This window comes from Porites lutea, chromosome 8, assembly GCF_958299795.1.
Source record: "Porites lutea chromosome 8, jaPorLute2.1, whole genome shotgun sequence".
Taxonomy (NCBI): Eukaryota; Metazoa; Cnidaria; class Anthozoa; order Scleractinia; family Poritidae; genus Porites; species Porites lutea.
Genome location: NC_133208.1, coordinates 27914425 through 27927294, shown reverse-complemented (window position 1 = coordinate 27927294; position 12870 = coordinate 27914425). Strand labels below are relative to the sequence as shown.

The following is a 12870-nucleotide window of genomic DNA, read 5'->3' as shown; positions in this document are numbered from 1 at the left end:
ATTTATTGACCGCAAGAGCGCAAGCGCGAGCGAAGCCAACCTCGTTCCCAGGGTTCTCTCATACCCGTCGCTGCGTGTATGAGAGAACCCTCGGAACGAGGTTGGAGCGTAACTCGCGCGCTGTTAAATCCCCCCCGCCCCGGCAAAAACAGTGAGAACGCCTGTGGACGGGCTTGAGGTACCAAGGACGTCAGATTCTTCAACACAGCAAAATGACCTTTTTTTCACGAGATCTTTAATTAAAATTAGCAGCATAACCTGCCACCTTTTCTTTTAATAAAATCATAAATAAAATGTCCACCTACTTTGCATAATTTGATACAGTTCAAGTCCTTATACGCAACAGGGGCTTTATAAACATACACATAAAATGTCTCCTAATTACTTCACAAACATTATTACTTTTCATGGTTTATAATACATGAGCGGCAATGAAACTATTTACGAACTACCTAATAGTTTAAGATCAGAACTTATTAAAAGGATAGCTACCCCAGCCAACTAACATTGAATTTTCTTCCCAACTTGGCAGCAGTTTGAGAATATTCATAACTGAAAATCACGATAGTTTTCAATTATACCATAGGTTAGCAAGACATACAAAGCGATTTGTCGCTGAAATGTTTGCGCAGCCTGTTACAAAAGCTTGACATTCAGCAGGTACACAAGCAGTGATTTGTTTCCACAAAGTGTTGCAGCAAAATGTTGCCTAGTGTTCCGACCCTTAAAGCGCTTATGCCATTCCTGGGTGTAAAGCACAAATCAAAATAAACAGCATATTTCTCAGAACTAGGGCAAAGCCAGCCACGCTTACGTCTGGTAGCTACTTTTTGATCACCCAACCACTACAACTTTCATCCGACCAAGCAATCAAAATTAATGAAAGATGCCCGAAAGACTCCCTGTTCTATCTAATCTGAAAAATGAAAAGGTATGACAGACACTGAACTCATGTACAGTGGTCAACAAATGGTTCTAAACCCCTTTAGAATCAGAGCTGCGTTTGAAAGAAAAAACTGTCAGAGACCAATATCTTACTCACATGGCAAACTAGTGTTTACCCTTTAAACCTCAATATCCGCATACAAAATTTTCCAGACTAAATCTCCATACATTTCCTTCAAGTAATGGTTGAGAAAATTTGCTTTAAGTAAAAAAAAAAAAATTTTCGCTTTTGTGATTCTGTTAATTTCAATAACCCTGTCCCTAGAAGATATATCAATAGACAGGTGGCTCAAAGCTCGAAATATGATCAACAGCAGTGATACGCAACTTTCAAAATATAAGGATTTGTATGGGAGAAAAAACAATAAATTTTATTGTTTATGTCAAAGAATTTAAATAAAAATCGTCTAACTTTGCTTAAGTTGTGTGTTTCTTTTTTCCCCGTGTGGTTTCCGAGCCGATTTATGGCCATTTAATGGGTTTTATTGGAACCGGTTTTCTTGCTCTATCGGCTCATGTAAAGGGTTAAGTAAGCACTAGACTGGTGTATTAAAGGCCCAGGTACATCATGTCATGTTCAACCCTTTAAGTCCCAATAGTGACCAACATCAATTTTCTCCTGACAGTATCCGTACATTGTCAAGAGATTAGGTTATGAGAATTGACAAAATGATTACCAAAGAGAAAATGCCTTGATCTTTGAACAAATTCTCTCAACTCATTCTTTAACGAAATGTATGGAGACCAGTTTGGAGAATTTGTTTGTGGATATTGGGACTTGAAGGGTTAACTGACGGGTGACAAGAAAAGAGAAACTGCAGTCAACTCTTTCTAAGAAAGAAACTGACTCAGATTGGACCAGCACTACATGTTCACTTAACACAGAGTGCCTGCGGTTTGACCATTCAAATGAAACCTCTTCGATTGTCTGATTTTCACTTGGGCCCCTTCAGGGAATGAAAGGGTCAAGAAAGAGTTGACTTTATTTCCCTTTCAGGATTATTTCTTTATTTTTTATAATATAAGATCTCACAAGAATAAGATAAGGATACAGAATATTAGTGCATGTTTACAACGATGATGATTTTATGGTTGTGGCCAACAGAGGAAAGTGGAAAAAAAGTGGGTCATATTACCGGGTGTTATCACAAGAATGCAATGGGATTATAGCCTAACACCTGGCAAAATACTGCCTTGACAAGTTTCTTAAAAGTTACATAAAATCAATGAAAATTCAGCAATGAGCCCATGTTTGTTCCCATACAATGGTGGCCACATCCACACAACTGTGATCGTGGGGTCCTTAAACTTTTAACACAAAATCACCTGGAACTCCTAACTACATAACGATTATGTATATTCTATACACTGTATAATATATACTGGTAAAATCATTGCATTATATATTTACTTAGTATTTGAGACATTTTGAGAATGCCAATGCCAAAAGCAAAGGAGCCATAAGCCTAGCCTCCCACGCAGGCGTTTTTAGGGGAGCTCGTTTTTCATCCCTCCCCACAAACGCCTGCTCAACTGAAAACAACATTCCTTTCCTATTGTTTTATTTGCGTGGTACGTGACCAATCCACAGTTGTGCAATAAAGTGTTGACAGGCTAACCGCGACTAAAACCGCTATGCAGTGCATGGAGTATTCTACATTTGACTAAATCTTATTTTTGCCGCTCTGAATGTAACATTTATTAGAGGTCAGAAAGCTTTCCCCATGTTTCATGCAGATCAAGTAATTATCAGATTACCTTGCGGTCGAGGTCATCTTTCCAGAATTTGGAAAGTACAATGTGATTGGCTAAGCATGGGAAAGGAATGTTGTCTTCGGTTGAGCAGGCATGGGAGGCTACCATTAGCCATGCCTGTGGCATATCCTGGGCATTCTGTACAACACAGAACATTCACTGTACAAGAGGATTCCAATGACATATCCAAGTCAGATAACTTACTCTGATCTGTTGAAACCTTTCAGAAAGTTACTCTTTGCCCGTCCTTCACAATGTAGTGTTGGACTTAGTTGCAAAGGCAATACCAACCCAGTCATCACGGACATAATTATTAAGGTACATCAAAGAGCAGAGCAAAATGAGAAGCCAAATAATTGCAATATTTTACACAGGTATTCACAGCGTTAATTACCAGGTAATGCGAAATACAGGTATCTTTAACAGTTGATGACAGGATTGGATGCCTTGCTCCTATTCAGAACTTCACTTGGATCCAGGTTGTATGGGCAAATCTTTCCGTGGCGGCATTCTTTCATTCACCTGATCAAGTCCTTTCGCCTGCGCAAAGCCACTGATTTTGTTATGGGGGCCAAATACATGGCCTTGTAAAGCTACAAAACAGAATAAATTACATGTTTAAGACTTTTTGTTAACCACTGATGCCTACTCCTAAATTCCATTGGAAAAAGGGGGGTTGGGAAGCCGGGGACTAATAGCATTACTGGCATATTCTGAGTTCAAGACCATTTTTTTCTTACAATTCACCATTGTGTGCCCCATAAAAAGTCTCAAAAAGTCTAAAAGTCTAAAAGTCTAAAAGTCTAAAAGTCTGGGTCCTGCCCCAGGAATCAAACCCACGACCTTCCACTCTGCAGTCGAGTGCTCTACTGACTGAGCAAATCCTGCCGCTGTTTCTAGAATGAACACTGAACAATCAAGCTTACCTGTTTCAAGTCCCTGCTTGCCCCCAGAGAGGAGTCCTACAGGGAGATGCCCTGATGGAGTTAGGCCCTTGAGTTGAACAACACTCTCACTTTCCTCCCTAAAAATTAAAAACAATGATAAAGCCAATGCAATCAGTGCAGTACAAGATAACATTCATGAAACTATGATTAGAAGAGGAACAGTAGTAATGTAATGAGGTGGGTTGATTACAATCATAATCACGATAAGGATATCCATAATTACCATCAAAAGCGCAGAAGTGATAAGATAAAGAAGTGTTTACAGTGACATTAAGGGTGACACAAAAATGATGAGTAGCAACAATCAGGAGAGATGACGGAAGCGTAAACTTGTTGCCAGTAAGGATTAAAGATAAGTCGAGAAAATAATAAAAGTGCGATGGTGACATAGCCTGACTTTCATCCAATTACTTCAAGTCATAATTACTCCCTCAGTAACGTCTGACTTGACTGGCTGTTAATGCTGTCCAGTGACGTCACTACTCCTTTGCTTTAATTCATGCAAAAAGTTAAACACGATTTTCAAGTGGCAAACCAAGAAAATATTGTTTGGAAATGTCTACATGATACAGAATGGCTAGGAAAAAGTTGCGATTGGAGCATTTCATTGGTATCAATACATAAGGCAGCCCGTCTTATCTCTGGTGCTCAAACTACTCACCTGAGAACAGTAAATACTCTGGCCATCTTTCCAATAGCTCGTATTTTGCTACGAATAACTTCTTTCCTTTTGATGGCTTCACTTTGTTCTTCATCCTCCTCTCCTTCAAGTTCCTCATCAGTACAGATATTGAGAATGTTCACCAGCATCTCAGTGACTGAAAGTAGAGACGCAGTTAACAACTTCCCACTAATTATTCACATAACACAAAGAGATCGTCAGGGATATCTACAGTCCTAATCTCTACAGATTTGCTACAAACTTTTCATGATCTCAAACCTTACCTTTTTCACCAACAAATGGCAATGACCATGTAAACACATCCATGAAATTAGGAAGCCAATATGGATGAGGAGAGCAATTGAACTGCCGAATGTTCATGACATTGTTTTCATACTTCAACACAGCAGCTAAAAGGAGAAGGACGTGAAATAGTTAACCCTTTAAGTCCCAATAGCGATCAACATCAATTTTCTCCTAAAGATATCCATAGATTGTCAAGAGATAAAGTTATGAGAATTACTAAAATGATCATCATAGAGAAAATTCCATGATCTTTTATCAAATTCTCTCAACTAATTCTTAAAGTGGATGTATGGAGATCAGTTTGGAGAATTTGTATGTGGATATTGGGGCTTAAAGGGTTAACTAAAACCAGTGCAATTGATAATACAAAAAGATGCCGGAAGTGAAAGGTAACCTTTGTTATTATAGACATCCAAATAGTTAGGAGCTGAGAAGATTGTGATGAGTGAAGGAAATCCAGTTTCTTGACTCTTTCGGTACATTCGGTATCTACAACAGAAAGAATAAAGATGACGAGAAACTACTTGTGACTGTGTGCACATGGGAAAAAATCAATGGCTTACACAAACGACATTATAACATCATGACAAGATAACACTGTATACGGCTTTTAAGTTGTTACGTCAGAACTTGCAGACATAACAACATGATGCTGTAATAGCTAGATAACGAGACAAACATGACAAAATCTTAAGGCATAAAACTTCTTTTATTTATGCTCTTACACTGGAACATTGATATAACAAGCCTCTCTATAATGAAGTCCTTGGTATAATGAACATTATTATTCATTCAAAATATTTCCCCATTTCTGAATGGGTAAAACCACACGCATAATTCACCATAACCAGCCGCTGAACTGTCATATTGAACCAATGATGTCAAAATGACATCATCGGTTCAATAATTTGTCAGATTGAACTGTTGACTAAGGAAACCTGGGGACGAGGTTGAGTTGTTTTGGTCGTTTGAACAAAATGGCGGAACTGTCAGGCGGATATTGTACTCGTTTCATGGCGAAATATTGTCTAAAAACATCGCAAGAACAGCAAGGAGTCAACTCGACGGACAACATCTGCTATTTGGAGTAAATTTGCAGACCTGAGCAGACCTTTATCTGCTAAATTTCCCGAAAAAGATGCACTATCGATGTGAACTTAACATCGACCGAGGTAAGCATTTTTCGCTAAGCATTTTGAATGAATAATAAAGCAATTATTGAATTCGGCTATCGCAGGATATGAAGAATTCTGCAGATCTCAGAGGATGTTATCGACCTCTGCCTCCGGCCTTGGTGGATAACACCCTCCTCGATCTGCAGAATTGTTCATATCCTACTCAGCCTCATTCAATAATTGCTAAATATTCTTCACACCAGTAATAGTATAATACCCTAATAATAGCAAACATATTTTGCCAGGTCCTTGGTACTTCATTATACTAAGGTTCTACTGTACTTCAAGCAACAACAATTTACCGACTGCCCTCTTAGAATTGTCACTATCTCACAGCAAACCACTTAAATGGATTAGAAAACACTTTAAAACTCTTGTCTAAAGCCAGGGTACAAAGAAAGTAAGTTTTACAGCCTGCCATTCGGGCAAGCTGTAGCTAGCATGTACTAGCCCACAAGTCATTTCAACTAGCCCCAAAACCCCTTTTGATTAGCAGGATTGATTACAATCCTTCTGTAATTTGAATTTCCCCAAAAAACAGCACTTGCCCGATGGGCAAGTTAAGAACAAAAATCACTAGCCTATAGCAAAATCTGCCAGCCCCAGGCTATCGGACACGACTTTCTTTGCACGCTGAAAGCATTCCTTTAACGGCAGCACTAAAACATGGAATCCGGAAACGGAAACGGAATCACGGAAACGGAAACTAAAACGGAAACGGAATACGAAATCAAATATCAGTGATAGAAAATTAAAGAATTTCACATTACACAATTTAGTACAATCCAAAGAGCCAGTTTGTCTTAGTTTTCTTGGCAGTTCCCTTGAATATATTCTTGTTAAAAAGGTTTGCCGTAGCGTGGGTTACTGCACTGCAAGGCCGATGAAAGTAATTTTTCGAGTAATTTTTATTCACGAGTTCATGGGTTGAATAATACCGTTAAATATTACTTTTGTAGCTAATTGTCAAGAATAGTAGTAGTTAGCCTCAGACCACACCACATGATTTTCCCCAAACTGAATACTCCACACATGACCGACCGGTGAGGTGACCACAGTTCCGTTGTTTTAGCAATAAGTTCAACTTTTTCGCCAAGCTGAATACTGATGAAATACTGGTGTACCAGTAATTGAGTTTACGTGGCTGTCCGTATTTTTGTTGAAGAGGCTTATTAAACATGGCGCATTATTTTGATATAATCGGTTGCGGAATCAAGCAAATGCATGCACAATTCTCTCTTCTCTTTGGACTCTACAATGCCATGGTTCTCTTGAGTAAGTTGTCTTGATAAATAAACCTGAACACTGTTGCAGACAACCCAGAAAAGACACTAAGAAAAACTTGACGGCGACGCCTTTCAGTTATATAAACGACGCCTCTGACGATTCAAACGAAGTCTGTCTCCATATAACTTTTTTCTTAAGGCACTAGTTTTTGTCAGTAACGTTTTTCTCCTCGCTTTGCTGTCCCATGAGAATTTGCATTCATTGCTGATAGTGGTATCAAGCGTCTTTTCACCGGAATCGACTCCTCTAGTGGTACAGCAGTCTCCTCTCCTCTACTCAGCTAATTTATTCATTTGTGTCTTTTTCTTTTTATCTGTTTATTTATTTTATTGTCATTGCTAATATATTTTTTTTAAATCGATCGCTTGGAACCTTCTTTCACAGATTCCGTATTCCGGATTCCATGTTTTAGTACTGCCGTTCCTTTAATAAATGTTAAATGAAAAGGCTAACTGTTTTCATGTATTTAATGTAAAATGTAACCAGAAGTTAGGGTTACCTACCCAGCATCTTGTGCCTCGTGGGCTCTGATAATTGACAGCAAATTGTTTTTCACAAGAAAGTCACATGTTGCTTGGTAACTAAAAACAAATTAATGGCAGGAAACTCTGCTTAATCAAACAATGCATCAGTAGAAGTTACAACATTCTTCTGAGTGCTAGAACGAAAGAAACTTCTTGTGTTATCTGTTTTAGAATAGACAAAGGGTATCAAATAATGCAGGGATACAGTACAAAAACCAACAGCAACAAGTTTATTTCAAGTTAAGATATATAGTATAACTTATAAAGCTTATGCCTGCAATTAGCGAGGGCTATTCGACGCAGGAACAAGAGAGAAAAAGAAAATTCTATAACAAATATATATATATATATATGTGTATTGTGGTCCAATTTTATCCTTGGTTTAAATTTCATTTTCTTTTGTTTTGGGGTATTGAAATGTATGATAATGAGTTTGAAACAAAGGAGTTTGAAATTCAAACCAAGGATAACATTGAACCACAACATACAGCTATTTCAAGAAAGGCTGTCGGATAAAGTGCACGCAACAACCCCAAAAGGTATTGCAGGGTTGTCATGAAGAGCCTGGGGCCGGGGATTTTCCCCAGCTACTAAGAGAGTGGCCCCCGGCTACTTTTATTGGAAAATAGAAGAAAAATAGAACCGAAAGAAATCCGTAGCCGTTTTATTCCCTGCCTACTTGTTGTATTTACCCGGCAACTTTAAATCTTAGTGACAACCCTGGTATTGTGGGTGGTATTGAGTTCACTGGTTTTCAAAGAAATTTGATAGAATGAAAGGAGAGCCCCTGGACATATGTCTGTGAGTGCTAAAGGGATCAACAAAAGTAGGTTCGACAGCTAACAGTGTATTGAACATATCCCACATTACCTCTCGGGATGGTCGCATACACATTTTTCCGACAACCTTCCTCGAAATAGCTCTCTACATTAAATGAGTAACCCTAGAAGCAATCTAGTTTGTTATAGCAACATCTCGCTATAATACCTGTAGAAATATGAGCAGCCTCTGACAGTGTTATGACTGAAATGTTCAGCATTTTTTTCATTGCCATAGTCCTCTAGCGGATCAGACCACAGCAAGTCACACATTGGACCAAATGCAGGTGGCTCTGTGAATCGGTCAATCTAATAAATACATAGATAGAAAACACAAAACAGTTTAGCCATTGGAAAAAATAGCTCTCTAGAGAAAACAGGTGTACAGGTTTTTTTTATGTTTTCCAATTTTATCAGCTTGCTATGTCATATAAACAGGAAACGTAACCTGTTTTGGGGAAAAAACATGTTTGAAACACAAGGCTTATTTATCTGATGCATTAAGTTACACTTCACCTTGGAGGACATTTTGATGCCTTTACATGAAATAGTAGAGAGAATTAAGTGTGACTTCTTGCATCAAGAAAAATAATTTTTTCAACGCAACTGGTCACACTTCCTCTTCATGTTATGTAGAACGAACAATGACCATAATTACCTCTACCGTTTTGTTCCTGAGTGCAATCATGGACAGGGCAGTCATATACATCAAGTTTTTTATTCCTTTATTTCACTTTTATTTTTATTTTCTGCCACATTTTTAGCACCATGGTTTGACCACTTTGTTTGTCACTCTGTCACCTTGGCAATGTGACATAACAACTTCTCTCTGTTAAACAGGCTGCAGATGGACAAAATGGCCAGTCATGGCAACTGAAATCCCAGGATCTCATAATAGGATTTTCCAAAAAGTGATAGATCATAATCAATGATTGGCGCAACATTAGTTAAAATACTGATTATTCCAATGAAGAGCCTATTCTTTCCACAAGATCACCTTACCTTTTTTATGTCATCTAGAGTATAGATTTCAGGGGATAATCCTCCGTGGACACAGAGAAACTGTCTGTTCATGAGTGCAGCAAGGGGAAGTGCATCAAATGACCTCATACAAGCATCATACACTTTTTCTGTGTACTTTATTTTACCTGGAAAGAAATCATACCATGGAATACTGTAACCACTAAACCCCAATTTTTGCATAACAAATTCTCCTTCTTGGTTCCCCTTTGTTTGTGATGGAACTTGACCACGGGGGTTCCATATAAATCAAGAATGTTCTTCAGCCAGTCTTTACCCTGATAGCAGAGCCTACATTTTGTGGATTAATGGTGTATAAGTTTACTGTTATAATACATGTGATAAGAAGAGGGATGACAGAGGAAGAGGAGCATGTAGACTACAGAATCAGGGGCAAACTTCCTCAGTAGTAGTTCATTTTAATCCTCAAAAGAGATGGTTTTTCCTTTTGCTAAATATCCCCCCTCCTCTCTATTCAATCTTGGGATAACAGAACAGTTGCATGCACAAACACTTAAGTTTTGGTCAACACTGCACAACGGGGGGGGGGGGGGGGGAACAAAAAAAAAAAGGGGAAAAGTAGCAGCCTTCTCAACCCTTTTGACAATGAATGTGGTTCACTGACGAAGAAAGGATCAAGGACATGAGGCCAATGGCTTAACAGCACTGACCGTTGATACAATAATATGAACTGAGATGGGGTCTTAACAACAGTCAGCCAGCATGAGAACTAGTTCTTTTAAAGATCTTGATTATTCTTTATTGTTTCCCTTTGTTAAACATTAAATTTTCACTCCAAGAAGTTTTCAATGTTAAAATTAAAGAAAAATGTCACATAACATTAATGGTGCCATGCAGAGAATGGTCATGTACCTCATATTTACTCAGACCCAATAGACAGAAATATACACTGTGATTCTGATCAGATCTGTCCAATTGGATCTGGGCATTCCAGGGTTAACATAAATTCTTAATGCTTTATTATAAAGTGTGACAATGCTGTTAAATTCTGGTTTTTCACTTTAGCACAGTCACATAAGTCACAGTGTAGGTATGAAATAAATTAAAATTTTAAATAGCCACCAATTTAACAAAAAGATAGAAAGGGGTTTATAATAGGGGCACCTGTTTGATGAAAGTTAGGAAACGAGATATTCCTCAACTCTAAAACAACAGCTGTGTCGCGTATATCAGAAAACTTGGAAATTCTAACAAAAATAAAACCTTGTCAAGTCAACTAAGTCAATACAGAAATAACTGTTCCTTCAAAATTTATCTACAGTTATGTGAGCATTACCAAAAACATTTACTGAGCCGAAGAAAAGAATAAATTGGCGGTAACTTTAAAGTCGCGTGAAAAATTATCAAGTTAAAATAATCCTTCCTTTTCCAACAGCGTGCACCAATACACCGTCGTGAATTTTAAAAGCGCAATGTCATAATTAATTCATGACTCTTCGGTGTGTGTAAAATGAAAATTGTCGAAAGAGGTTCAAAGTTCTTCCGTAATTTAAGTCGACAAATGCAATATCAAAACAACAACATATTTGTGAAGTTAGATGCATACGAACGAACTACACTTCAATGTCCACTTCAACAGAGCGCTTTGAATAAAAATGATAATTCGAATGATTTGTTCGAAGATGGATTTTTGATTTCACGCGCATATCAAAGGCGTCTCCTGTCGAATCGGGTAGAAGACAGAGAAGGGAAAAACAAGCGTTAAAATTATTAATTTAGTTTAACTGAAAATGAGGTACTTACATTCTGTTTTGAAGGTAAAATACTCCGTTAAATGTCGACATTCGTGATTCCCTCTTAGCATAAATAGCGTGTTAGGATAAAGGAGTTTTAACGCCCATAAATATAAAACACACTGCAAAAGAAACAAGGGGAGGATGACATGAAACATCTATCTCAGTTGATAAATGCTAATAGCTCTATCCAAAGGAGGAGAAAGAGGAAGAATTACAACACTTCAAAGAAAAAGATGGAGTTATCATTTGTTGATATGCACAAATAATATAAGAAACAGCGAAATAAGAACACACGTACGATGGTTGGCAAGGATTACTGTTGTTCGCTTTTTCCTACCTCGATTGAAAAATAACCTCTGTCTACGTAATCGCCGAGGAAGAGGTATCTTGTGGAACTTGGTGATCCTCCTACTTCGAATAACTTGATCAAGTCGTAGAACTGACCGTGTATATCGCCGCACACTAGACGTATACAAAGACAAATAGAACACTAAATCAGCAGTTCACATCGATCGAACGCTTATACACAGCTCACATAAGACTGTGACCTGACACACTTATCAAAAAATACACCTGTAAAATCTAAATTACCAGTGGCATGTACCTGTTATAGGGGCTTCGACCTCGAGCATTGTTGGTTCCTCCTGCAGAAGTTCGGTGCCCGAATTTATGAGTCGAAGAGCAACGTCTTCTTCAATTCTTCCCTCCTTCAAGAAATGACCTTTTAAGACATCTGCTCTGGGTTTCCCGTCCGCATCGAACACATCCGCCACCTTAAGTCGTTCCATCGGCGGCATTGGTACAGCTAGATCAAGAAAAAAAACACAAGAACAAAACTTAAAGAGGCTCGTTCCACAGCAATTATTATGGACCGCTCGTGAATCGCTCAACGAGATAGGAGGATTTAAGCACTAACTTTTGAGCACTCTTTCGTCCGTCGGCAGCTTTCCATCTTGGTTAGCCATCTTCTCCAGACCTTAAAATGTGCGATAGTAAGTAGTGGCCAGAAGCTGCTTTCTGTTAGACCAAGATGGAACCAGATTTCTCTCTTTTAAGGAAGCTTTCCTTCCCGTGACTCTGCCAGCTACGGATTGAAACGGTACATAAACAAAATGCAGCAAGCAAGCAGCAACGCGCTTGCGCATTGGTAGCCTCATTTCCATGTTGCCTCGCCCTTAGCAAGAGAAATCTGTACATGTATGTGAAGGTTTCAATGGAGTTAAAAAATTTAACGTTCAACCGTCAAAAACTGATATTAACCGTAAAAAAAGTTTCAAAGTATTTCAAATCTCACTATTTCAGCTGTTTTCACTGGATTCTGGTTCCTGACGAATCTCTAAAGGCTGGACAAACCAGTTCCGGCATGTTCTCAAAACGCTCTCTCTAGACATTACAAGAACACACAACTTGTTTATACTGTGAAAATACTTCTAAATTTTATCAGTGAAAGGCTAAGACAACCTCCAAAACACAACAGTTATATGAATTTATACAGAAGGTAAAATTTATTTAAAACGTTTGGACTAAATTTCCACTTAACAACCGTCAACCGTGAAAAGCCCTACAATTTAACCCGCAACCGTCAAAATTCGATATAATATACCTTCGACCGTCAAACCTACCGCCCCATTGGACCCTCTATATTGTGTAAAGTGGAACAATCATTTTGTTATTC

At 38.3% G+C, this 12870-nt stretch overlaps 1 protein-coding gene across 1 annotated transcript; it reads right to left on the bottom strand.

Moving 5' to 3' along the window:
- Positions 1-234: 234 nt before the first annotated feature.
- On the bottom strand, positions 235-12308 carry LOC140945079 (protein phosphatase 3 catalytic subunit alpha-like). Its single transcript, XM_073394147.1, has 12 exons — positions 12112-12308; positions 11800-12000; positions 11533-11657; positions 11203-11314; positions 9421-9566; positions 8588-8727; positions 7580-7657; positions 5009-5103; positions 4593-4718; positions 4309-4465; positions 3627-3724; positions 235-3293 (listed from the first exon to the last, which is right to left on the bottom strand). Exons 1-12 carry the CDS (start codon positions 12158-12160, stop codon positions 3166-3168), a joined length of 1455 nt encoding a protein of 484 aa, XP_073250248.1. The 5' UTR covers positions 12161-12308; the 3' UTR covers positions 235-3165.
- Positions 12309-12870: the final 562 nt, after the last annotated feature.

Excerpts from the sequence above, each read along its gene's own strand:
- LOC140945079 (XM_073394147.1), bottom strand. The coding sequence starts at position 12,160 with ATGGCTAACCAAGATGGAAAGCTGCCGACGGACGAAAGAGTGCTCAAA. Across the intron at positions 12,001-12,111 it reads GGACGAAAGAGTGCTCAAAA|CTGTACCAATGCCGCCGATG; the intron begins GTTAGTGCTTAA and ends TTCTTGATCTAG. Across the intron at positions 4,719-5,008 it reads GGATGTCTATAATAACAAAG|CTGCTGTGTTGAAGTATGAA; the intron begins GTTACCTTTCAC and ends TTCTCCTTTTAG.